Source organism: Euleptes europaea, chromosome 10 (genome assembly GCF_029931775.1).
Source record: "Euleptes europaea isolate rEulEur1 chromosome 10, rEulEur1.hap1, whole genome shotgun sequence".
NCBI classification, from domain to species: domain Eukaryota; kingdom Metazoa; phylum Chordata; class Lepidosauria; order Squamata; family Sphaerodactylidae; genus Euleptes; species Euleptes europaea.
In genome coordinates, this window is record NC_079321.1 from 59001337 (window position 1) to 59029261 (window position 27925).

At 41.9% G+C, this 27925-nt stretch overlaps 1 protein-coding gene across 1 annotated transcript in view; it reads right to left on the reverse strand.

Annotated features, from left to right (window-relative positions):
- The window catches only part of FBXL4 (F-box and leucine rich repeat protein 4), a 45419-nt gene that overhangs the window by 11619 nt on the left and 5875 nt on the right, over window positions 1-27925 (reverse strand). The window contains exons 3-6 of the mRNA XM_056856369.1: window positions 21462-21801; window positions 11614-11858; window positions 7244-7457; window positions 2471-2542 (exon numbers count right to left, since the gene is read on the reverse strand). Coding sequence (XP_056712347.1) covers window positions 2471-2542; window positions 7244-7457; window positions 11614-11858; window positions 21462-21801 — 871 coding nt within the window. The remainder of the gene's footprint in view (window positions 1-2470; window positions 2543-7243; window positions 7458-11613; window positions 11859-21461; window positions 21802-27925) is intronic.

Below are 27925 nucleotides of genomic sequence, written 5' to 3' on the forward strand. Positions count from 1 at the left end.
CAGCATATGCGGCTTCAGTAACACCACACACTTTATGGCAAATAGCCTTGATCTTCTGTAAATTGTTCATACAGCACACAAATAGGTTTAAGCATCCACAAGAAGGAGACAGCATATTATTTGGCTTAGAATTTCACAAAGTTGTAGAAAGCAGCAACAATACTAAGCAAAACCTACTAAATTTTACATAATATATTTTTAAACTAGTACAAAAAAAAGATCTTTTTTGGTCAATCAACATAATTTCTAACCTGTGTGTGTGTGTATGGTGAACACATGAACCTGCCTTATACTGAGTCAGACCCTTGGTCCATCAAAGTCAGTATTGTCTATTCAGACCAGCAGCAGCTCTCCAGGGTCTCAGGTAGAGCTCTTTCACATCTCCTACTTGCCTAGTCCCTTTAACTGAAGATGCCAGGGATTGAACCTGGGACCTTCTGCATGCCAAGCAGATGCTCTACCATTGAGCCACAGCCCCTCCCTGATGAGTGTGACGGGTACAAAATAGTAAATGACCACCATCCCTGGCTGGCAACCAAGCAGGAAGGGAAACTCATGCCCTTTCAGGCAGACATCTACAGAGGGCAACTGAAGCAGCAGGTACTTTGTACAATCCTACTTAGGCCAGAAAGATTCAGTACAGAACAGTGATGTTAGCAGTGAATATGAATCAATGACATCACAAACCCAGATTTAGTGCTGCTTTACTTTCATTAGCAGTGCAAGCACTACACAATCTACTCTCTGTCTTGGCTTCATCCAACAGATTTTTTTACCAGAAAGGACACAGGTTGTCCCACACCTCTGGTACTCTTTCCTCTTAGTCATCACTTAATGACTGTAGCTATCTACTGCTTTCTGCCCCACCTCACCAGCTGCCACTGATCATTTTCAATACAGCTTCTCTGGTAATTCATATGAATAAGCCCCCATAATGATTTGGGGGATGTATCCACATAGAATATTCTGAGAGAATTTCAGTACTAAAACAATTCTATATGATCTAATGCTGTGGAGCAACTATCACATAAAGGGATACAAGCATGGCATCAAACTCTGTAGTTTAGGGGACAAACTAAATATCATGTTGAGTTGCACACACGTAGTTTCCCCATCGTTTAAACACAATGTAATCTTTGAGATTGCAATGACTCCCAGATCACCCATGCAAAAGGAGGGGGTGCTTTTTAACATTTCCACTCTGGTAGTGTTTGCTAAAAAATTCTTTCCTGTAGGATGCTTTCATTGATTAACCCTTCCCCTCCTATCCACCCACAGGTCTTTCAATGCATTAGCAGCCTCTGCAACTTCCTTTAAAAAAAAAATCCAGTTCAGGGTAATATGCATGCAGGCCAGAGTAATGTATAGCTTGGCCCATGATCCTGAGACAGTGCAGTTCATCCAATGATCATCTGAATATGCAGACAGGCAAACAGTGATATCAATGTCTAGGGAAAAATCTAGCAAAGATTACAACAGCGATAGTAAAGGTAAAGGTCCCCTGTGCAAGCACCGGGTCATTCCTGACCCATGGGGTGATGTCATATCCTGACGTTTTCTAGGCAGACTTTTGTTTGTGGGGTGGTTTGCCAGTGTCTTCCCCAGTCATCTCCCCTTTACCCCCAGCAAGCTGGGTACTCATTTGACCGACCTCGGAAGGATGGAAGGCTACCTGAAACCAACTTCCGTTGGGATCGAACTCAGGTCGTGAGCAGAGTTTGGACTGCAGTACTGCAGCTTACCACTCTGCGCCACGGGGCTCTTAAACAACAGCGATGGCCATGAGTAAATACATAAATAATCTACCTTCCTATGGAATGAAATGTACAGTAGTAACAACGGCTTTTGTAGCAGTATCAAAGTTTAATGAAAGAAGTAGTTTATATATATCTAGAAAAAATCCCAAATAAATTCCATATCAGAACAGAAGTATAGCATTTACTGTGTCTCAGGAAAGGAATCTGTTTACCGGACAAGTAATGAAAAACAATAAATTATGACCTACTGCCCAAGAAAACAAGAATGTAATTTGTAGAGGCATGCTTTATTTTCACAACCAATGCCAAAAATGAGTTGCCTTGAGAAGGAGAACATGGTGAAAACTGTCACATCAGGGATCAGGGTTGCATGTGAATGGCCTGTCCTTTGGAACAACTCCATACTTCTGCACTGAAAGAAACCTCTACACTGCTGTTTCTGAGAAAGGGGTCTAAAAGCAGCTAAAAGGTACAGGAGATTTATCTCTTCTATTCACTTCTTTAGTGGTAGGAGTACAGAGCTCACGTAAGATTTTAGTAAGATCACATTTCTCTCCAGAAACAAATCCATAATGCTATATTCATTTTATCACTCTACAAGATAGGTGTTAGTGTAATAACAAAGAAAAGTAACAACTTGTTTTCATCCCATTACAGAGCTGGGGAGTCCATATTTGGATATTAGATGCATATTTTGAATTTTAAGAACTTACCATTACACAGCTACCCAGGCTGAGGTGCTGAAGCTCTGAACAGAAGTTTAGAATGCTGAGCACTGCTGTTTGCTGCCATTGGGGAACACATCAGAAGCAAATATAGAAAACAAAACAAAGAGAAAGGGTCAATTAGACATTAAAGGCTGTCACCGCTTTCCCTGAAATTCAGCTCAAAACCTAGGTAACAGACACCACAAATGCCATCTAATGAGTCCCCAGATGCTCCAACCATTGATTGGCTTAGAGTCAAGGTAATCATTACAAGCCTTTATATAATAAGTCGCTCTGGATGTGGTTTTGCATGCCCTGAAGACACCTTTATTCCCATGACCTATCAGTTCATTTCCCCTAGGAAAGCTCTTAGAAGTCTGGTAAGTTCAAACAACAAGCAAGGCCAAACCAAAAACATAGAGGGCTGGTGACATCTCAGAAAAGTGCAGCATCTCTGACATTCACTGATCGGCTACAGCCTGATGGAACTGCCAATAGAGTCACACATTATCAGGATTGAGCTGGTGACTTTAATGTCACAGGATTCTCTTGCTGACAAGTATACTGACAACCATTGAGCACCATTGAGCACTTGTCACTAGACCACATACAGATGGAAACAAATATAATGTGCACCTTACATTCGTGTTTCTGCAATGTTAAATGTGGCCACACTGATTACACAGTGAAGCACCACATCATTAAAAAAAGGTAAATCAGGCTCTACCAAAATATCAAATTCACCTTACAAAATGGTTATTCTTTTGTGTCATAGGAGTATGTGATGTTATTTTTTCATATATACACTACCGCATTCCAAATTAGCATAATTCAAAAATAAAAACAGTTTTACACACACACGCACACACACACTGCTTAGCTTGACTTTTAGTGCAGAAACTTACTTCAATTGAATGGATAAAAATCTCTCGGGGACCAGCAGAATTAAAGATAAAGGTTTGAAATGCCTGATTTCTAACACTATAAAAAAAAATAACCTCCCTATTTTTAATACCTTAATATAAAACTGGCAAGTTTTATATATATTCATTTGGAAGATTTATAGTATTTATACAAGCTTTTTAAAGAGCTCTGTTCAGTTCTTACTAAGAAGATACATACAAGGAAAACATCTGATTGCTAGCCATTTGCCAAGAATCTTATTTAATCACTGTTTAGTTATCTGGCACTCCAAGCTTAAACATTTGAGCCAGGATATCTGTTTACAATGTCAGGGTAATGTCGTGATTTGTAATGTTGTACTGGCATAGCAACAAGAGCATTAGTTAAAAAAAATTACACAGATAATTGTAGGTACTGTTAACTTTGTTAGAAGAGGTGATTTGCCATTTTTACAAGTAAACACTGAAATTCAGCATGTAGATATATGTTGTATGATTCTCTTCAACTCTGTACTCTTTATGGATGATTGATTATTACTGATTATTAATGACACAAATGAGTCCTAATTGGGCTTCATTTACCTTACTGACAAAATGAGTGAATAAGTTTAGTCTCCAGAGAATTCTACAAAATTATAGCAGAAAAGGGCAGAAACTAACTACCAGAATGCTACAATTGTATTGTTTAATATTGAAGAGTTATCCAGTATCTGCACATTTAATAAGTATTGTAATGTACCATAATGTACAGTTACAAGCATATTAATGTTACCGAAACTCATTTCATAACCAAAATACAAACATAAACATAGCCTTCTATAATTTAAAGATAAATGTCACAGACATTTATAATGCATAGTGCATTATTCTAAATATTATTCTAAATAACTTGAAATTTGGTAGTTTAGGTTCCACCTAGTCTAGCCTTTTTTAAATATACCCTTTAGAGCTCATTCTATCTCGCACTTAGCAAATTATTCAGGTTTCTACACCAATGCTCTCTAACTCGTGGCTCAGATGTGGCTTGTAGTCTCATGCCTTTGAAGAGGATTTTCAGTGATTCAACAGAAATTCAACAGAGTCAACGTATCTGCTGTATATTGAAGCAATTTTTTATCTTAAAATCCCAACTTTATTTATTTAAAAATTTTCTCTTGCCTTTCCACCCAATTAGGGCCCTCAAGGCAGCAAACAACTAAAAAGACATTGAAAATCAACTTTAATATGTATGCATTGTTTTTAAACAACATATAACATGAATAACGATGGTCAGTACGGGACTGCCAAATGAAATGAAAAGTCATCACCTGCTGGCAGAATATAACAATACAGGGGGACAAATCTTCCTAAGGAGGGAATTCCAGTTTTGGTGCTATACCCAAGAAGGCCTTTTCTTAGGTTTCTACTCCCCAAAGAAGGGTCCCCAAATATGATCATAATAGTCACGTAGGCTCAAATCAGAGTAGCCAATCCCTAAGGGTTCTGTACACAGACAATATGTGGATTGAATCGCACACTGCGTGTGTGTAAAGACTATGGCTCTTCCCCATCTTCTTTTCTCAAATGCTAGTGGTTTCTGCTCACTGCGAGACACAGGTTTTACATGTGGAGAAAGCACTTAGTACTGAAATAACATGCTTCACAACAGAAGAACAATGTTGTGGAACCAGGAAAAGGAGTTAGGATCCAATCAATACTGAACAATTGTTATACTATAATATTCAAGGGCAATGGCAACAACGGGGAGGGGGGTTCAGAAATTGTAAGACAGTTACATGAAATAGGAGGTAATCATTCCAAAACAGAAGATTCTGATGTTTTCAAATGCTAAAGTACAAGAATTATGGGCTTAGTAGCTTTAACTAAAATATGTTGGCTCCAACACAACAGTGGAAATAGAAATTCGAGATAAGCATCATATCAAGATAACATACATATATAAACCCAAATAATGATGTTCATTGTTAAGTTATGATGAACAAACTAGCTTTGTCCATTGTGCACCTCAAATACATAAATGCCAAGAAAATTGTAAAAGTATGCCGTGAATGCATGTTCAATGAATAAATATTAAAGAGTCATGTATCAGTAAATACCAAGATCACCAGCATGAAGTCTTCTGATTGTAACAGTGATCTTAATGTAACAGAATATACAGACTAGTTATCTGGCTGAAACAAAATTATACGTCATATTCAGTGATTGAAAAAGTTTAAAAGTTTTTAAGAAGTAAATATTTACAAGCAGAAGACCGACTGGAAATTGACTTTTGAAATACTGTACTGCATTTTACAAAGTGACCTAACTGTTTAAGAAAAGAATTGGATACATTCTAAAGGCACTTTGAGATGATGTTAGCGGAACGCCTGGCCATATGTTTTAAATAAATACAGTGAAATCATTAGATCAGTTGGCTGAAGTGGCAAGTAGGCGCTTCAGTATGAACATGGGATGTGCCTCATGTGTATAATTTGTCACTTCACAAATTTCAATAATTCAATAATAAGAGAGGATATTTCCAGAAGAAACATGCACACAGAATGTGAATTGGCTATCTATGGTTGAAGAATAAATCTCTCTCTTTCTCTCTCTGTGTATGTGTGTTTCTGTTAATGTAAATAAGTGACCAAAGAAAGCAGGATAAAATTTGTTTTGTTCAATGTTCAGGCTTCTGCCTTCATCAGTAGTACCCAATCTAAATTTAGATCAATCTCTATTTTGTCAGCTACTTATGCAAACAGTATTATTCTTGTTAAGGTACTCACATACCAATTAGAAAACTGAAATTTAACGCAAGTAATCCCAATGACTACAAATTTTTGAAATTAGACATTTTTATTATTTGGTTTGAATCTGAATTCTACCTCACAAAGAATTCTAGCAAACAGCCAAACCACATATGATAAAATTCCACATTTCTGACTTTACACTCACAGTTGGGGTGAGCAGAGTGGTTGGCGAAGGGACTGTTAAAGGCCACCTCCCTGATGTAAAGTGCTGCAAACTGTAGGCGGAGTCTCCCTCCCAGTAGTGCCGAGATAGCATGGGCACTCCCCTGAATTCCTACCCCTCACCTGAGGGTGGCCAGCTGGAGGCCGGGGCAAAGACCTGGAGGAGGGGGCGAAGCCTGAGGAGGGCATTGGGGGAGAGGAGGCACAGAGGGATGTGTGTCTGTGCTGTCCACGGCCCGAGGAGGACACATGCACCTGGGAGGCTGCCCAGCCAGACGACCAACTGCCCACAAGCACACATACCCAGGCACCCACGTTTCTGCAGCGACCTCTCCTCATCCCCGAAGCCCCACTTCCACCCCGGCAATGTCGCCACAGGAATGGGGCACCTAGAGACTTTGCTTGGCTTGACACAGGATCTCGTCGAGGGGCAAGCGTGCCTCCAGGGGTCCTTTGATGACCTCTCTTGTACTCTACGGAGTCCTGCCCCGCTCCCTGCGGCCCCCTGGTGGCTGTGTGCGCCCACAACAGCCTGGTTTCTGGCTCCACCCCCTCCGCTCCACACACACCAGTGTCCACTTCACTGTTATTTTGTTTAAAATGCCGAATTTGCGGAGCTGGCCATGGTGCAGGAAACCTCTTAGGAGGCTGCTCAGCTGCGCCATTGCTGCACCATCCATGACCACGGTGCAAGTACCCCCCCCATCAGAATTGGGCTGATACTAGCAGATGCAATCTGTATTTATTAGTTTTAGTATAAAGTGTAAGAGCAATTACAAAGAAAACACTTTACTATGTTCTACTGCATTACTTCATGTTTGAGTTACATATTTACTTGTATACTGACAACATGACTGTAAATTCACCTTTCTCCAAGTTTTTTTTATAAATGGCAAATATCTGAAAAACTAGAGCGCTGTTCTTACCTCTACCTTTGTTCGATAAAGAATTAGACGTTTAAGGTTGTACAATTTGGCAATGTGGTTGAAAGCCGGAGGTGGCAGCTTATCACAGGAGGAGAGATTTAATTCCTGAAGATTCCGACTTGTCTCAGCAATAACTTCTAAGCAAGTCTCATTGAGGAAATGGCCACAAGACAACTCCAGACGTAGCAGTTCTGAACCACAAACTTTCAGAAACCTGAAAAGGCACATTTTCATGTGAATGAATTCAGTAGGAAAAGAAGTGTAATTTCCCACAAGAAGTGTTTAGAAACTTATTTCCCTTTTATATGTTTTAACAACTATCTGGCAAAGTAGTGTATAGTTAATGTGACACAGTAGCAGAACAATTATTATTAGCCAATTTTTAGAATAGCATTATTAGCATTAAAAACACAGAACTGGGTGGGCCTAATCAATTCCCTAATCAATTCCAGGGGCACAGAGGAAGAAGCTTATGTAGCCCAGGATATTCCAAGGGGCCACAGGTGAAAATTGCATAAATGGGGGGCCATGGGACAAGACTAGGGGGCCACAGAGGGGAGAAGTTAAGAAAACGAACATATGAAAACCTAATACATGACTTTCTTCATTGCACTTCTATGCATCGTTTGCAACTGTGGATTTTTGTATCGCTGTAATCTTGTGCAATGGTGGTAGAGGCTTTGTTCTCCCTTGTATGTGAACATTGTTGTTTATTAGAGTATTGTTTTGCCTTTTTGTGGGGTATTTTTTGTAAATTTCAGTTTCCCAATAAGAACTGCATGTGTGCATTTTGTGTGGCTGTTTATGCTTCTTTGTTCCTTGGCTATTTACAAAAAAACATTTAAATAGCTACCTTTCTATCAGTAGGACAGGGGGGGCACAGGAAGGAAACAAGGTCAGAAGGGGGCCACAGTCGGAAAATGGTTGAGTACCACTGATATAGAGGATGATGCTGAGTTGTTTTCTGTTGCCAAAGGAGGTCGGACCAGAACCATTGGGTTGAAATTAAATCAAAAGAGTTTCCGTCTAGACATTAGGAAGAATTTTCTAACAGAGCGGTTCCTCAGTGGAACAGGCTTCCTCAGGAGGTGGTAAGCTCCTTCCCTGGAGGTTTTTAAGCAGAGGCTAGATGGCCATCTGTCAGCAATGATGATTCTATGACCTTAGGCAGTTCATGAGAGGAAGGGCATCTTGGCCATCTTCTGGGCTTGGAGTAGGGGTCACTAGGGGTGTGGGGGGGAGGTAATTGTGAACTTCCTGCAGTGTGCAGGGGGGTTGGACTAGATGACCCTGGTGGTACCTTCCAACTTTATGATTCTATGATTCCTATCTACCTCACAGAGTTTTTGTGAAGATAAAATACAGGAGAGGAGGACAATGTAAGCCACTTTGGGTCCTCACTGGGGAGAAAGGCAGGGTATAACTGAAGTAAAAAAAATGACAAAATACCAATCTGATTCTAATACAGAATTTTATAGATGTAGCATGATTATGCACAGTGTTTTCTCTAGCAACATAAAATTATTCAAATGTTTAAAAATATCATATTAACATCTCTGATTCTCTCTATAGCCCTTATTTAGTCTTTCCCAAACTCCCTTTTTAGCACAAGCACAGAAGTTTAGAAAACTTAGCAATTCTCCTGAGTGAATCATTATGACATTCTAAGGAGATGGACATTATCAATAAGTTAAGATACCTTCAGCTTTGCCTCAGGATGTTCACATGCCTGAAGCACTTTGTCCTCTCATGGTAATACCGTATTTGCTTTTGTCAGACTTCTTAGATTGTCATTTTAATTTGTTCTATTTCCTTGGAGTTTTTAGTATATTTTCTTCTGATACTTACTTTTTCAGGTGTGTAAAGAAATGTATCTCTATAGCTTTAAATTGACACTACAAATTTGGTTCAAAGATGGTCTCAGAATTTATAAGACATAAAACTAATTAATGCAACCTGAAGACAAATCCAAAACAACTTAATTCATTGGTTCATAATACTGAATACAATTTAATACTGCAAATTTGGAACAAGTGATTTGTGGACAGCAGCCTAATAAAATGTTAATGATTATAATTTTTATACAGCAAATATTTTGTTATATAAAATATTAGGTTGGACAATAGCATTTTGTTTTGCTAAGTGAAAGGTTTTCTCTGATGATGAAGAGTGTTGTCCAGAGGACGAAGATTCCTTCCATTAGAGGAAAACTCCTCACTTAGTGGAAGGAAATCATTGGTCTCAAACTTACATTCCCTTGTTCTTACATTAGGGTTGCCAACCTCCAGGTACTAGCAGAAGATCTCCTGCTATTACAACTGATCTCCAGCCGAAAGACATCAGTTCACCTGGAGAAAATGGCTGCTTTGGCAATTGGACTCTATGGTATTGAAGTCCCTCCCGTCCCCAAACCCTGCCCTCCTCAGGCTCCACTCCCAAAACCTCCCGCCGATGGCGAAGAGGGACCTGACAACCCTATCTTTCATAAATACAAGCTTTTCTAATTTTAAGAGATTAGATTAAGAAAAGCAAGAAACATTTTACTTTAGTGGTAAATCAAACTGATATGCTCAAGTATTTCCAGAATGAGTTCCAGAACTCCTGCTCCCAACTAAGCATAAAAAATTTAGAGCAGCACTAAGAGAGAAATCCTAAAGGGGTGTAGTTGGGGCAGGCCTGGGAACAGTGCAGCCGTGCCACCTCCTGGGTGGCTTGCTGCCTCGGTGCAGCAAGTCAAAAATGTATTTTGGCCAAACCCCCATGAAACTGCTCCACTGAGTTTCACTGGGCTATGCCTCCCTTTTTGCAGGTGCAAGTTTGTGCTGGAAAAAGGGGGTGTTCCCAGGGCGAAAGGCCTCAGGGAGATGACTAAAGTCAGCCCCGACCCTGGAAACATCCCCTTTGGCGCTGATGTGAGTCCTGGTGCCAGGGAACACTGTTGTGGCGGCTGTGCCGGTGCCCATGCATGGCATGGCGTGTGGCCTTGCACTGGCATTTGTGCCAATGTAGCCAGTGCAAGTGGCACTAACGCTGGCACAGGAGTGATGTTGCCTCCACACCCCTTTCAGCCCCCCTTCAGGATTGCTGTTAGTCTTTGACAGATTTGTAAATCTGTAAACTGAGCTATGACTAAATGTATAGTTAGAGGCAAACATATTTCCTTAACCATGGTAAGGCACAGAATCATTATGTCTTCAATATTCTGACTTCTCAATTCAGTGACAGCTTACTTTTATTCTTCAGATGACAAAGTGCTTTCATGCATCAGCTGATGGTCACACAGTCATATAATTAACTGATTAACAAATTAGAACTAAGCCATTGTCTGAAAAACGAAGATTTTGCATAAATGACACACTGAAATATATATACAAACAAAACGTATGAAGAAACGCACATATAAAACAATAGGAAAACCCCAGTTTAGCTTGACTGGTTAAAGAATTGAAAACCGAGTTCTGTTGCCATTGCCTAGGCTGCCGATCAAAAGATCATGTTGGGGAAGCTAGTTTCTGCACCTCAGCTGACACTCTCAACCTCACACTTCTCACTGGATACCAACAATGAGTTAAAACAGATGCTTTGTCATTATGATTTTCTACACCAAGCATTAAACCCTGGCATTTAACCTATTTTCTCACATTGGTTTGGTATGTTAATGACTTAATGACATAAGAGAAGACTTTGGATTCCCATTGCCTAACAAATTTAGATGTTCTCTAAAGTTTAACTAGTGCTTTTATGCCTGAAGCAGTTTTCCTTGCAAATTAGTGACCATTAGTGTAGGACCTGTTAAAAGTTTCTACTCAATTTCTCAAAAGAAGATGTAACTGCCCTGAAAAGGAACCATAAACACATCAGAAAAAGAAACCTATGGGCCTGCTAAGCCCTTTACCAGGTGTAAATATGACAGGAGCTTTCAAGTTCAGTCAGCTACTGGGCAGCCAGAATGGAGCAGAGAAACAAAGTCTGAGCCTTCCCGCACCAAGAAGTGATAAACACTGCTTCTCCAGCAAGGAATACATGCAAAAGGTAGCTGCTAAATTTATAACCCACTTTTGCCCTCATAGGACTCAAGGCAGCATTACACAGGGAGGCCAGGAAATCTCTCATCCAGGTACTGACCAGATCTATACATTCTTAGCTTTACCATGGTTGATATATCACATGCCCTCCAGCCATATACTGGGGCTACAGATGAAGAGTTTGCTTAATCCCATTCCATCAACTCAACTCAAATCCATATGTGGAATCTGTTTCTGATTTTGAATTACTGCTACTGGATTAGAGCCATGTTAGTAAAAAAAGAACTATTCTACCCCTTACTGAAAGTTTCTGAGATATTTAGTATAATACATCACTGCACTGACCTGCTAAATGCAGAAACAGAAATTGTTCCTCTGTTCCCAGTCCACGATAAATTCAGCCACTGGACAAGGACACAGCGAGGCTGTAGGCATTTCAGAGCTGTGTCATTTATCTTTGCCCAATAAGGTTGCAGGCTGAGGTGAATGTACTGTAGAGGATCACAGCAGTGCTGATAGAGTAGCTTACACGTCTGAGATAGACTACACAAATCTGGAACTGTAAGGTGACTCAAAATCAACTGGATGAGCTACATTGAAAAACACAGAAAAGCAGATCACACCAACTGTTACCTATCAGTGAAAACCTTAACTCCAGTTAAGTCACATTTGATCAGATCATTGACCTCAACCATTTTCCATCACTGATTTTTTAAAAATTGACTATACTTTGGAAAACTGTAAGGGAAATTTTTTTTTACATTCCTAGTCATTCTTGTTTACCTTTTTGTCTTGCACATTTGGGGGGGGGCTAAAGACTCTTTTTTGATCTTTCAGTAAAAAGAAAACAGAGTTGCACTTACCTGTAACTGCTGTTCATTGATGTCTTCGGTGCAGACACACATGTGGGACTGCGCCTGCGCGCAGGCCTGCCGCCGGAAAAAATTCAATAGCCTTAGTCCTCCACCGGGGATGCCCCTCCCTCACAGGCGGGGCCGGCCTTCGCGCCGTGCAGCCCGCATGCTACTGGGCGGGGCATCCCCTTCCCTCCTCAGTTCCTTCTCCGCCGCCGACCAAGACTGGAATACACGAACCAGCTATAACTTAATCCCTTCATTTAATAATCTGTTTCTCTTCTTTTCTTTTCTTTTTTTTTTTTAGGTCGACAGCGGGGTCGGAAGGGAGGGATGTGTGTCTGCACCGAAGACATCAATGAACAGCAGTTACAGGTAAGTGCAACTCTGTTTTCATCTTCTGTCTTCGGTGCAGCCCCACATGTGGGATATTAGCAAGCTTACCCAGTAGGTGGTGGGGTCGACTCAGGAAAAAAGGGTCTGCAGAACTGCTCTACCCACTGCTGCATCCTTCCTGGCCTGCAGGTCCAGAGCGTAGTGCTTCACAAAGGTGTCTTCCGAAGACCACGTCGCCGCTCTGCAGATGTCGCCCACAGGAACTTTTCTATGGAGAGCAGCAGAAGAACCCTGCGCCCTGGTGGAATGCGCCCTAATGCCCAAGGGGCATGTCACCTTCGCCTGTTTATAGGCTATTCTAACCGCCGTGACCACCCACCTCGCTATAGATTGGGCTGAGGCGGCTTTACCTTTCTTGGGACCCTGATAGCATACAAACAGGGACTTGGACCTTCTAAACTGTTTGGTACGGTCAATGTAATAAAGGAGAGCCCTTTTTACATCAAGAGTATGTAGCGTCCTCTCTGCTTGAGAGGAAGGATTGGGGAAAAAAACAGGTAGAACTAAATCTTGAGCTAGGTGAAAGGAAGAGATCACCTTGGGTTTAAATCTAAAACTAGGGTGGAGGACCACCCTTTCATTATAAACCCTGAGAAAGGGGCTATCAATACGAAGGGCTGCCAGCTCCCCTACTCTCCTAGTTGATGTCACAGCCACCAGGAAGGCTATTTTAGCCGACAAAAACGACAGGTGTACCTGAGCTAGAGGCTCAAAGGGTGCTAGCATCAGTTTGGCTAGGACCAGGGAGAGTGACCATTGGGGCGTTAGTGTAGGAGTAGGAGGAAATAAATTATTAAGACCCTTCAGAAAGCGTTTTGCAAGGGGATGGGAGAAAACTGTATAACCCTCCACCTTATCGTGGAAGGCTGAAATCGCAGCCAAATGTACCCTTATGGATGAGACTGCCAGTCCCCTCTTGGTTAATTCCAACAAATAATCCAAGATCTTAGGAACAGGGCAGGTAAAGGGAGAAAAACTTTCCTGATCCGCCCAGGCTAAAAATCTATCCCACTTCCTGTCATACGAATAACGAGTCGAGGGCCTTCTAGCTTGCAAAAGGACCTCCTGAACCGGCTGTGAACAACCCACTAATGAGAGGGAAGGATTCTCCACGCCATGAGGTGTAGTCTCTGTACATCGTGATGGGTCAGTTCCCCCCAGCGAAGTAGGTTCGGGTGGTCTGGAAGTGGCTTGTAATTCCCCCCCGCCAGGTGTGTAAGAAGGGTGAACCATATCTGTCTCGGCCATCGGGGTGCTATGAGAATGCAGTCGGTGTTGTCTGCAGCTATTTTCCCCAGAACTCTGGCAAGCAGGGGAAAAGGGGGGAAGGCGTAAAACAGGCGGTTCGACCAAGTGAGCTGGAACGCGTCTCCCAGGGACAATGGGTCGCTCCCCGCTAGAGAGCAGAATTCTACCGCTTTCTTGTTGCCCCTGGTCGCAAACAGGTCTATCTGAGGAGTGCCCCATTCTTGGAAAATGGGGAGGATAAACTGATCCTGTAGTTCCCATTCGTGGTTTGTGGTAAAAACCCTGCTCAAGGAATCCGCCCAGGTGTTGTGGATCCCCGCTATATGCATGGCACGTAGGTCTATGTTGTGTCTCCCAGCTATTGCCCAGATCCTCTGGGCTTCCCTGGAGAGAGGAATGGAACCTGTGCCCCCCTGTTTGTTTACATAAAACACTGTGCAGGAGTTGTCCGATTGTAAAAGTGTTCTCGAGTTCTGGAGGATATCTGAGAATGAGGTAAGAACATAACGCACAGCTCTCAGTTCTAGAAAATTAATGTGCATAGACAACTCACTAGGAGACCATCTATCCTGAACATAGTGACTCCCGCAATGACCACCCCAACCTTCCATAGAGGCGTCTGTGGTGACTGTAAAACTTGGAGTCCAAAACCCCAGAGGGATCCCTTTAAGAAGATTAGGCTCAGAGAGCCACCATTGTAGTGATCGCAGAATAGGCCTAGGGATAGACAGTCTATGCCACTTGGAGTGGCGAGAGCAGTCGTAGGACCTAATGAACCAATTTTGCAGTTCCCTCATCTTAAGCCTGGCTAGAGGGGTCACTGCAGTGGTCGATGCCATTAGGCCTAGTAATCTCTGTATAGAGACTACTGGTTGGTGTCTATATCTCATAAAAAGATGGACTAGCCTCTTAATGGAGGACACCCTCTCAGTGGGGAGGAATGCCCGACCTGCTGTGGAATCTAACACGGCACCAATAAACTGAGCTCTGGGAGAAGGGCTTAATTTAGACTTTTTCAAGTTGACCATCAGTCCCAACTTTGAACAGGTAGAGAGAACCAGCTGCAAATTGACGGAGAGAGACTCAGGGCTAGAAGCCGTGAGCAGCCAATCGTCAAGGTAGGGATAAACCGTGCATCCCTGGTCTCTGAGGAAGGACATAACTACCGCCATGCATTTCGTAAATACTCTGGGGGCCGTGGCAAGGCCGAAAGGGAGGACAGAATATTGAAAAAATTCAGACCCATAACGAAACATTAAGAAGTGTCGATGTTCAGGGTGGATGGAAATATGGAAGTAAGCGTCCTTCAGGTCCAAAACTGCGAACCATGTATGAGGTGAAATAAGTTCCATCACAGAGGGTAGGGAAACCATTCTGAACTTGGAAACTCGTAAATATTTATTCAAAAATCTAAGATCAATAATGGGTCTAGAGCCCCCATCCTTCTTATCAACCATAAAGATACGAGAAAAGAATCCCAAACATGGGAGGTTAACTTTTTCAACAGCACCCTTCAGGAGAAGTTCACCTAGTTGGGGTGCAAATTCTGGGAGTGGGTTGTCTGCCGCAGAACTGGCAGAGAAACAAGTAGGGATGGATTTAAACTCCAGGTGGTAACCCTGGGAAATAACCCTGAGAACCCAGGTATCAGCACAGATAGCTTGCCAGGCCTCAGAAAACTTAGCCAACCTATTCATGAACGGTAGTCCCTCCTCTGAGGGTTGCGGAAATAGTCAGAACTTTTGTGAGGATTGTCTCTGATCCTTGTTCTGGGGGTTAGGGTGAGAGCGTTGCTTGAAACCGTGTTTTGGTCTAGGTTGTTGATGTTGGAATTTATCCTGTGGAGGATACGGGTGAAATCTTTGAAATCTCTGGTATCTGTTGAAGGATGGGCCGAAAGATTGTTGACGGTATTGAGGTTTGTCCCTCTGTTGTTGGTGAAAAGGAGGAGCTACCCCTAGAGAACGGGCGGTCTGGCGGTCCTTCTTGAGATTCGTGAGAAATTCTGTGGTAGATGAAGCAAACAGGGTATCGCCTTCAAATGGGAGATCCTCGATAAGTGATCTCGTGTCCAACGGAAGGGCAGTAGAGCGAAGCCAAGAGTGGCGACGTAGGGTGATTGCTGAGGCCATCGTTCTAGCTGCACTATCTGCAGCATGTTTGCCTGCGTTGATCTGCTGTCTCGATAAGCGAGTGGCCTCTGCTTGGATAAGACGCATGGCATTCTTAGACTCCTCTGGAAGCAGGTCAATATGGGGGGCAGCCTTCTCCCACAAAAAAAGCTGATACCCCCCCATGATGGTTTGATAGTTGGATATACGGAAACTCAGGGCAGAGGAGGTGTATGTCCGTCTGCCCAGCTGATCGAGTCGTTTACTCTCTTTGTCGGCAGGGGTTGAATGTGGTCCCTGGCGCTGCCGAGATTGCATCTCCGTGGTCACTATGGAGGAGGGCGGAGGGTGGATTGTGAGGAATTCAGCCGACTCAGATTTTGTCCTATACAGGTTTTCCACCTTCTTGGAAGAGGCTGGTAAGGAAGCAGGTTTCTTCCAGAGAGATGTGGCTATCTCTGAGAGGCCCTCCAGTATGGGGAAGGCAGCAATGCCCGGTGTATCGGGGTAGAGACGACTAAGGATCTTGTCCTTAGGCCTATTGTCCGTTGTGGAGATATTAATGTCCAATGCTTCAGCCATCCTTATCATTTGCTCCGTCCGGAGCCTGAGATCTTCAGATGGTGAAATAGCCTCTGTGTCCCCTACCAGTTCATCTGGTGAGGGTTCTGATACATCCTCAGAGCTTTCATCCCTTGACTCTGTTTCCTCCAGTTCGGATTCCGGTCTAGGAGTGCGCTGAGTCAGAGGGGTAAATGGAGAGGGTAATTGAGGTGTATGAAGGACCACCGGTTCGCCTCTGATGGAAAGCCGTCTGAAGCGGCAGAATTCGATCCAGTCCTTGACCAACTCTGGGGAGATTGTGGGCCCAGAGGTGGAGGGAGCTGGTTGGAAAATTTGTTGTGGTACCGAGGGGGTCGGTACCATAGAGGCTGGGTCTAGCGGGTCCGGATCCGTAATCAAGAGAGGGTCCTCGAGGGGATCCAAGTCTGCTTCAGAGAAGGAGTGGAACGGCGAGTCCAGGTGAGGCGAGGGCGTCCTCGGTACCGAAGGTGGTACCGAGGGCGGTGCCGATGGTGGTACCGAGGGCGGTGCCGATGGTGGTACCGAGGGCGGTACCGGGATGGAGACGTCCGGTGCCAGGGGTCTTGGTGTCTCCGCAGGCCTCTTATACACTGGATGGCCGGAGCTAGACGGCTTGTCAAGATGTTTCGTCTTGCGTTTGTGCTTCTTATGGCTCCGGGACGGATCCGAGGAGGTCGGATCCGAGGGTCTCGGTGTCGAACTGGTACCAGGGGTCGGTACCGATCTAGTCGACTGCGTGTCTCCCGGGGTCCTAGAACCCGTCGAAGGGGAGGGAGCCGAGAGAGCCTTTTTCCACAATTCGGCGCTCAGCCGGTGCGCGCGAGCATTGCGAGACCGGGTAGAGAAGCCTTGGCATATGGAGCATTTAGACACGTTGTGACCTTCGCCTAGGCAAGTTAAGCAGAGTTCATGTTGATCTGAGTGCGGTATCTTGGCCGGGCACTTCTTACAGATCTTAAAGGGGGCCTTAGAGGCCATCACGCATTCAGCTTATTTGTTAACGTCCTTTAGTTACTTATTTTATTTTTAAGTTTCTTTCTTCTTATCTTTTTTTTTTTTTTTTTTTTTTGTAGGAAAGAGAAGGAGGGCCGGGCGCGGCCCACAGAACTTACGAACTCGGTAGAGGTAAGGCAAGGAGCTCCAATCCAGGCGGCGGCAAAAAAGGAACTGAGGAGGGAAGGGGATGCCCCGCCCAGTAGCATGCGGGCTGCACGGCGCGAAGGCCGGCCCCGCCTGTGAGGGAGGGGCATCCCCGGTGGAGGACTAAGGCTATTGAATTTTTTCCGGCGGCAGGCCTGCGCGCAGGCGCAGTCCCACATGTGGGGCTGCACCGAAGACAGAAGATGAAATTTAATTTATTTTACAACTCTTGTTTTCTAAAGTTGTTTTCAATTAAAATATATTTTCATTTTTGGCACACATACAGCCCTCCAAACTCATACATTTACAAATGCACTATTTTAATATTGGCCCTGACCTGGATGGCCCAGGCTAGCCTGATCTCGTCAGATCTCAGAAGCTAAGCAGGGTCAGCCCTGGTTAGTATTTGGATGGGAGACCACCAAGGAATACCAGGGTTGCTATGCAGAGGAAGGAACTGGCAAACCACCTCTGTTAAGTCTCTTGCCATGAAAACCCCAAAAAGGGGTCGCCATAAGTCGGCTGCGACTTGATGGCACTTCATACATACTATATTTTAATATTGTAATTCATATTGGTCATGACTTTATTGACATTACAAGTACTTAAATCCCAATGGGAAAGTTAGGCACATGTAATTAAAGACAAGCTTAACTCATCCCACTAAAGTTAATGAGGAGTATAAATGCTCAGTTTCGTGGCTTTATTGTACCCACTGTAAATACTGAATGCATACAAAAGTAGTTTATAAAAGCACAGTATCATTTAGAAAATAACTTTGGGAACAACATGCCTGAAGGACTACCTACTCTGTTATGAGGCTACCCAACCACCACAGTCATCTTTGGAAGCCCTGCTTCGGGTGTCCCTGCCTTCTGAGATTAGGTAGGTGGCAAACCAGGCAAACCTTCTCATAAGGGGGAACCAAAACTCTGGAACTCTAACCCCAGGGAGAATCATTTGACCCCTTCCATTGCCATCTTCTCACAGTGATCCCTCCTTCCTGCCCATTGTTTTAAGTGTTGTTGTTTTTTATGTTTTTGTATGTATTTTAGCTCAGGTTTAATTGTTCTAACAAGGTGTTGGAGGTTGGGGGGTTGTTTTTAAAATGTGATTTTATTATGCATGTTTTAAATTTGTTAGCCCTTGTAAGGGCAGAAAGGCAGGGGAGAAATGTTGTTAAATAAATAAATAAATAAAACAAAAATATTATTCCATCATCTTGACAAAGCTCTGCAAGTTGTTTCAGTAGAACACTTGTTTCTATGGTTTGCATTGTATACTGAAAAGGATTTTAATTGTAAACCACTTTGGGAGCCAATATGGTTGGAAAATTGGGATAATACATTTTGTTGTTTTAAGAGCCCTGTAGGATGTTTATAAACTCCCCTACCAATTGTTCAAAAACAAGCCAACCAACTTTCACTGTTCAGTATGTTGCCTCCTAACCATACGTCAAGGTCCACGTACAACAGCTCAACATCACAATAGCACATATTGTCAGGAAAAAGCCCAAGTGTGTCATTAATATCTAACTGAGATAAGAATTCACGCTGAACCATTTGCTGCAATACTAGCCAATGCTAGCCAAACAGCAGTCCTAGAGTTGCAGGCATGCAGACTGTCTTATTTTGCATTGTGAAATGAATACTGAACTCCCACACTGGTCTTGGGACTGGGGTCAGGTTACAGCACTGAGGCAAAAATGTGCATTGTCTCTCTTGCAATGCTTCAGGACTTTAAATACTTTAAATCCTAATACTATGAGCTTCTGAACCCATGAGCCTGTTTTATATTGAACTAGATCACTGTTTTATCAAGGTCAATATTGTCTACTCTACTCTGACTGGCAGTGGCTCTCCGGGTTCTTAGGTACAAGTCATTCACATCACCTGCTACTGAAACCATTAATCGGAGATGTCTGGGTTTGAACCCTGGGCCTTCTGCATGCAAAGCAGATGCTTCACCACTGAACCAAGCCTCCCTCTGCTTTTGCAGTGGCTCAAAAGAGCAAATTATAAGTGTAAAGAGATGGTAACTCTTGTATAAATCAATCTTACAGTTTAAAAACCAGCATTTGGCCAGGTCATAAATTTCGAGCAATATCCTGCTTCCTGATCTTACCTAAGTGTGAAGAGTGACACAGAAGGGGGGGGGGGGTCCCATATCAAACATTTCCCAAGCCCAGATGAAAAGCTCTGCATTTCAAAGTGATTTGACTTGAACTGACATCAGATAGGTTAGATGGGGGAGGACTTGCTCATCTTCTAGAACCATCTTGGGAACTTTTTTGGCTTACACTTGTCAGGGGGTCAGTGGTCCAGTTTCCTATAAAGTAGTATATGACCCTCTGAAGGGGGGAGTAGTAATGCATGACCCTTGATTCCATTGGGAACAGCAGTGGGCCTGAAACCATCTTGCAGCATCTCCCACCTGATGCTTTCACTTATGCTGACTTGCCTGCCTTCATGCATGTAAGCATATACGAAGAGGTTTTAATGCACCTACTTACTTGCCTTATATTTAAGCCTGAATCATTTCTATAATCCTTTTAATAAAGTCTGTGGCTTTTACTGGTGTGTTCTACTGCATGTGTAAGAGTCTAAACCCAGCCTCGGTCAAACTACCAGAAGGGGATTTATTCCAGGGCCCCAGGTCTGGGACTGGGGAATTTTCTCTATTATAGTTTGGTGAGAAAGTCTGTGAAAATCTTGATAATGTCCCTTCTAACAAGTTTCTTTTAAATATATCCAATAATCTTCACACCACTAACTCTACATCAGAGATAAAATCTCTTAATATGTCTGTATCTCCACCAGAATAGTTAATCCCACTTTAGACTAAAATTACACTTAATACCTGAAATGAAAAGGGTATAATGAAATGTCACTAGGATTATGACATTAAGATGTAACTGAAGTACTTTTTTTTGCTTTTGATTAAACAAAGCTAGCAGAATCCAAGCCTACAGGCTAATAGCCATTAATCATTACCAATGTAGAGTCTGGTGTCTGTCAAAAGATGTTTTTATGTATGTGTGTGTATCGTAGCATAAAGCACAATCTGATACCATAATGAATATGTGAGGAGACATGATGTATTCAGGATGACTCCAAGAAAGCCACTGAATATCAGCTTTTGAAAACTAATCTTATAACACACAGAGTCTCTTTCAAACCACTGTAGTTATGCATTACTAGGAAAAAATATGGCAGCTGTTGTCTATTTCTGATGTTTCTGCTTCTACAACAGTCAGTTAACATAAAAAAGAGTCTTGGAGGGATTTTTGAATTTTTTCAGAAAAAGAGTAAGAGTTCTCATAATGACAGCAGCGTTACCATCTTAACAGATGGAAAGGATTCAAAAGGATAAATTTGTGTGTTAGAAGGAATACACACACACACACACATATCTATTTTGAATAATTTGATTAATAGATGGTTAAAATAACACAGTGAAATTCCAAAAACGTAACTATAATCAATATGACTTAACAAGGCACATTCATTTTAAAAGTCATTGTGTAACCATAAAGGGCAAATGACAAACCTTATGAATAAAAAAATATGTCCTGGAGGTCATCAAGGGAAATGCACTATTCCCATAATTTTACCCATGAATAACAGGCTTTTTTAGTATCTTGATGAAATACAACTTTTATCTGTTTACTACCTATTAGGGAAGTGAAAAGAACCCTTGGCTGACTAAAACATATCAAGATAATGGGGTTTCTTAACACCTAGCAAAAAAGCAGGTTTCAAAGAGCCAAGCGTGAAGTGACATATGAGAACCTGTGCTGAATCTTTGCATCCTAACTAGTTATGTCAATTCCATTTAATAGGAATCCCCATTCCTTTACCTCATAAGGTAATTTATCGAAATATCCATTAGTTGTTGATTCCCTGAAGGCAGTAGCACTAAACTGCTTATTCAGACAATCCAAGCCATCATCTCTCTCTCCATCTTCATCATCAAGATCATCCATAGCAATCATTGAAGTATTAAGTGAAAGCACAGGCCTCTCTCTCACACCATGTAGTACTACTGCATCCAATTCAGTGTAATACTCCAGAAGGGAACTATTCAGTTCCAGGCGAATCAGGTTTGTACGAAAGTTGATCTGTTTGATACAAGGTGTAAACTGCCGTGCCTGAGGTGAATTCACCTTGGTAGGTGCCTCTGACCAAAGGACTTCCCACCTAAAAAAGAAAATTGTACATATAATACCAATGTTAGTACAAAGAGAATTACTAATACTACTTAAATTCCCTTTTGTTAAAAAAGTATGAAGTACATACAAATGGAGCTGATAAAACAATTAAAAATAATTTATACTCCACCAAAAATTAATGAAAACCTGACAGAGAAGGGTTAGATAATGTATTAACATTATTCACTGACTCTTCACTGTTAATTTCCTTTTAACATATCTCTATTTATACAGGGTTTGATTAAAAAAATAAAAATGAGCTCTTACAGTGAAGATGTATTTCAGTAAGTAAGTGAACCAATTAAAGGGGTCAAATGAAGAATTACAGGTGATTGTAAGTGAAGTGAGAGCACACCTGTGTGTGTGTTTCAGATGTTGTGTGGCGTGCGCATCCTTTTTTGCACATAGAGAAGATTTTTCTTCAGAGAAGGGACCATGGCTGACCTGTAGAGCATCTGCTTGGTATGCAGAAGGCCCCAAGTTCAATCTCTGGCATCTCTACTCTGGCTCTTAGTAACACTGGAAACATGGAAAAAAACCCTCAAAAAACCTTTATGTCTTCCAATACCTTGAAAATTTAGAAAAAGTATTTCAAGATAGTGGGATGTCCTTATTAAGATGATTGATCAGGATGGAATTATGAAACCTTGTTGCTGGAATATCCACAGGAATGGTTTATAATAAGCAACTAATTTTGCAGAACATTGTGGCCACAGTCAAATGACTACCAGTGAGAACACCTGAGTTTCAATACAAAGTCCCTTCCATACAATGGAGCCTTGGCTTATAAGAGCAAAGTTGCTCAGAGCTAGCTACTTTGGAGCACATACCCAGGCAGCAAATTAAAGGCTATTCTGGTCACAGAATATAGGGAGGACCCACAGCTAATTAAAAAGTAGTATTGTAGTATTATTCACGGTTAGAGTTATATGTTCCAGAAATGTTTAAATAATAAGAGCAGACAGAAAGACCCAGACCTACACTATAAGATCTGAAACTGTTTGCAATATATTTATTAATATATTTATCTGCCCACTTTCAGCCAAGCTGAAGACAGCTTTCAATTGCATATAAAATAACTGAAATCCACAATAAAATATTAAACTAAATTCAAGTAAATGACTAAGTTGCAGCATAAAACCATATGAAAGTAATAAATATAGTAAGTTACCTTAAAATAGTAATAAAACAGTGTGAACAGTTGAGTATTCCATACGAAGCACTAAATTGCTAAAAGAGCACAAAAACTCTCCATGGTATAGAGGCATCTAATACTGATAAATATTACTATTATTATTATACTTTATTACGGTCAATTGACCAGTCTAACTGATACAGTATTTGACTCTCCAAAATGGTTCACACTTGATACCCGAGTTCCACTGCTAGCAGACAAAAAGTTGTCAATAAAGGGATCTTATACTGCAGCCAAACCTCTAAGACTGAAGTCAAATTCACCACATCACATTTATTTCAGAGTGGTCACATACGGAGAAAAACAATACTACACAACACACTTGTGTAGTAAAAATTAAAATACCTGCACAGGTCAAAAAGAAATTTCAAGCCCTCTCTGGAGCATAACTGCAAAAAGTTATTACTACAGCAAGAACTGCTGAAACTCCTAGCATAAAAGGTAAGTTTCAATGACATGAGATAATTAGACAGGACAGCACACTTTAAAAATCAATGTATTGACAAAGTCAGAAAGAAAGGGCAATAAACAATCACAGAATCAACAGTGGACATAATTTATCTCAAAATATAATGTTTAAGGCAGAGACATTGGTTTACTGGAAGTCAAGACTCTTATTTTTCATTTTCATTCTATCAGAAACGTGCATTATTTAATCTCAGTTGTAGGCACAAACTTTGTACAGTTCACCACCTTATTTAAGAAATAGAATCACTCGTAAGACCTCTGCTTGAATTTAAAACAGTGGTACATAAGAGGGGAAAGAAAGACTATGTAGCCTACAACCTGAATATCTGCCATATTTATCCTGCCATAAAGCAGAATACAGAAAAAGATGGGGGGGGGGGTTACTCCTGAAAAAAAAAAAAGCTTTCTGAGATGGGCAAGGGTGTCCATATTCGTTAGAGTCACCTGCCAGCTCTAGGCTCTCTTGACACACCTTGGTGAGGTGACCAAGACTAGACTGAAGGCACTATAGCAGAGCTCTACTTTGCTGCCAGAACCAAAATGGAAATTTGCTGGCACCCGTTTTGGGATAGCTCTGGAAGCTGACTGGGCAAGCCCAAGCATGTCTAATTGCTCCCCCCCCCATGCCAGTTGCACTCCAAAGGACAATGGAAGGATCCTGAGTTCATCAACATTTGTTAAAGCCATTTTTTCCTGCAGTTGATAAGCCCGGAAAACTCACATATCATAGCCAGATGTCCAGCTAACCTCTTCATAGTTGTAAATTAGGGTCAACTGAACCCATCTGAGTCACCTTGCCACTTCCTGGGAAAGATCTCCCAAGCCATCTCCCTTCATCTACTTTTTCTATAAGTAACACTTAGGGGTATTTGGGCTCAAGTACCCAGCCATAGTTCCAAACTCCATTTTTTTCTTGTGTGTGCGTGTTAAGTGCCGTCAAGTCGCTTCCGACTCATGGCGACCCTATGAATGAAAGTCCTCCAAAATTTCCTATCTTTGACAGCCTTGCTCAGATCTTGCAAATTGAAGGCTGTGGCTTCCTTTAATGAGTCAATCTATCTCTTGTTGGGTCTTCCTCTTTTCCTGCTGCCCTCCACTTTTCCTAACATGACTGTCTTTTCCAGTGACTCTTGTCGTCTCATGGCGTGACCAAAATACGATAGGCACAGTTTAGTCATTTTAGCTTCTAGGGTCAGTTCAGGCTTGATTTGATCTACAACCCATTGATTTGTTTTTTTGGCAGTCTACGGAATCCGTAACACTCTTCTCCAACACCACATTTAAAGGAATCTATTTTCTTTTTAACAGTTTTCTTCACTGTCCAGCTTTCTTACCCAAGTATTAATCCAAACAGGAAGCAATCAAGCCTTTGTCCACCAGTAATGTTTGGTTACTGGTGACTTATACTGTTAGCAAAAGTATATACAATTTAATTTTGGACAGAAGAGAGTGTAGGAAGTTACTTTCTTTTTTATTTTTTGAATTAGAAATTTTATTAGATTTTATTTTACATTGTTGATTTTTAAATGAAACAGTGATTTACGATGTATGAAATGAGAAAACAATAAAAAAATTCTTAAAAAACAAAAACAAAACGTGCACCCTGTACTTGCGTGTACAGTTTCTATCGCTTTCCTTGCGAGAAACACTGGTCTTTCCTCGCTCAATGCAGCTGCCTCTCTGAACATCATCCCTCTGATTGGTAACTACCTTTTCCCCTGGGAACCTCTAATCCTTGTGTCCACCCCCTAATACTTTTATTTTCTTAGTTCTTGAATGTACTGGTATCTGTGTGTTTTGCTTTGAGTGTGTATACTAATTTGGTTATTTTTAATAAAACCCTTAAAATTTCATAAAAAGCTTTGTTACTGGAAACCTTTTTCACTGATGCACTCATCCCTGTATAAATAGGTCTGAAATATTCCCAACGCCAACCTCTTGCAAATGTATTGGCTAATTTCCCCCAATAAAAGGAGACCCCTCTAATTGGCCTAACAATTACCCCTGTAAAATCATCCAACCAATATTTTAAAGTCACAGAGATTGCCAGGATGGGGTTTTTGAAAAGCAATCAAGTAACCTCACAGTAATATACTTCCATTCCTCTTGGTAATAAGATCATAGCTCTAAAACTTCACATCCCTAAGCCAGTTAGTACCTGTGGAAGGTAGTTACAAATGTCATTCGCAAGAGATGAACAAAGCACCTTGACCTCATAACCTTATAAGCATTTAATCTGGAAAGTCTAGGGGAGCACATTTTTGATTGTATGATCGCTGAACTAAATACAAAAACTCATATGTGGACAAGATGTTCAAGAACCTACTAGAATAGTCCCACTTCTATGGTGACAGTTCCTGTCATGGAGATTTAGGGTCTTGAAGTTGAAGGGCACCAGGCTGAGAACGAGAGACATGATCCTTTAGAGAGGACCTCTTCCTCGCAAGACAGACCAATGTCCAATGTTCTTGTACCAAGAATACTCCTCTGGGGTTGGGGGAAGGTGGGCTTTCAGGAGCAAGTGATCCAGTTATTAAAAATATAGACAGCAAGGTCTATGACAGGAGTTTTGACCACATGGTGACTTGCCTACTGGGTGAGAAGGTTGTGGGTATCACAGGCTGTCTAGATAGGTTGATAGCTAGTTCTGGGGAGGAGTCTGCGGTTGTGGTGCACATTGGTACCAATGACATTGGTAAATGTAGTTGCGTGGTCCTGGAGGGAAAATTTAGGTTACTAGAAAGAACGGAGTCAAATTGAGGTGATGAGAAATAAAGTTTTAGACCTATTGGGGAATTTAACAAGTAATGATACTACAGGTCCTGATGTTAGATACCCAAAAGTTCTTATAGAATTCAAATGTGAGATGGTTGATCTACTAACCAGTATAAGTAACTTGTCACTAAAATAAGCCACTGTACCAGAATACTGAAGAGTAGCAAATTTTTTAAAAAGGGGTCAAGAGCAGAACCAGGAAATTACAGGCCAGTTAGCCTACTGTCTTACCCAGGCAAATTAGTAGAAACTGTAATCAATGTCAGAATTATTAGGCACACAGAGGAACAAAGCCTGCTGAGGGAAAATAAGCATGGCTTCTGCAAAGTGAAGTCCTGCCTCAAGTGAAGTTCCTAACCTGGAATCAAAGAGTTGGAAGGGAACACCAGGGTCATCTAATCCAACCCCCTGCACAATGCAGGAAAATTCCGAACTACCTTATGGAGTTCATGGGATAAGAGTACAAGTCTTTTTATGCATTACAAATTGGTTAAGTGACATGAAGCTGAGAGTACGAATAAATGGACAGTTCACTCAATGGAGTAAAGTAAGCAGTGGGGTCCCACAAGGATTGGGGCAAGTGCTATTTAATTTGTCCATAAATGACATGGAACCAAAAGTCAGAAGTACAGTGGCCAAGTTTGCAGATGATACAAAATTATTCTGGACAGTGAAAACCAAGAACAGCTTCAAGAGGATCTCCACAAATTGGGTGAGTGGGCAACAATGTGACAAGTGAAGTGAAGGTCAATATAGGAAACTATAAAGATGGAAACCAGGATGATTAAGAGGCTGGAGCACCTTTCCTATGAGGAAAGGCTGAACAGTCAGTGATTTCCAGTTTAGAAAAGAGATGACTAAGGGGGTCACAGAATCATAGAGTTGGAAGGGACTACCTGGGTCATCTAGTCCAACCCCCTGCACAATGCAGGAAATTCACAACTACCTCCTCCCACACCCCCAGTGACCCCTACTCCACACCCAGAAGATGGCAAAAAACAAAACAAAACACCAACCCTCCAGGATCTCTGGCCAATGTGGCCTGGAGGAAAATTGTTTCCTGACCCACATGATAGAGGTTCACACAATTATATATGGGGTAGAGAGAGGAGAAATTTTTCTCCCTCTCCCAAAATATTAGAACCCAAGCACATCCAATTAAGTTGATGGGCAGTAGATTCAGGAAAGAAAAAAAGGAAACACTTCTTCACTCAATGACTGATCAAAATGTGGACCTGGCTGCCAAGGGATGTAGTGATGGATGAAGGCATAGACAGCTTTAATTAGGGATTAGGCAGATTCATGGAGGATAGGTCTATCAGTGCCTACTAGCCATGGTGACTAAAGAGAACCTCCACATCCAGAGGCAGTAAACCTCTGAATACCAGTGCCAGGAGGCAACATCATTGGAAGGCCTTGGCCTCTGTGCCCTGTTGGCCCTCCATAGTAAATATTTGGCCACTATGTGAAACAGGACTAGATGGACCATTGGTCTGATCCACCAGGCCTTATATTCTTACATTCCTAGTGGGTAAGACACAGACGTGATTTTGACTACAGTTAGCCATTCCATGAATAAGTATGAAGGATCATGTGCTTGCTCCCTCCCCACTCCCTTTGCATGCTGCCTAGTAACTAGACTTCTGCTTCCGCAGCATACCATAATTTGTTATTA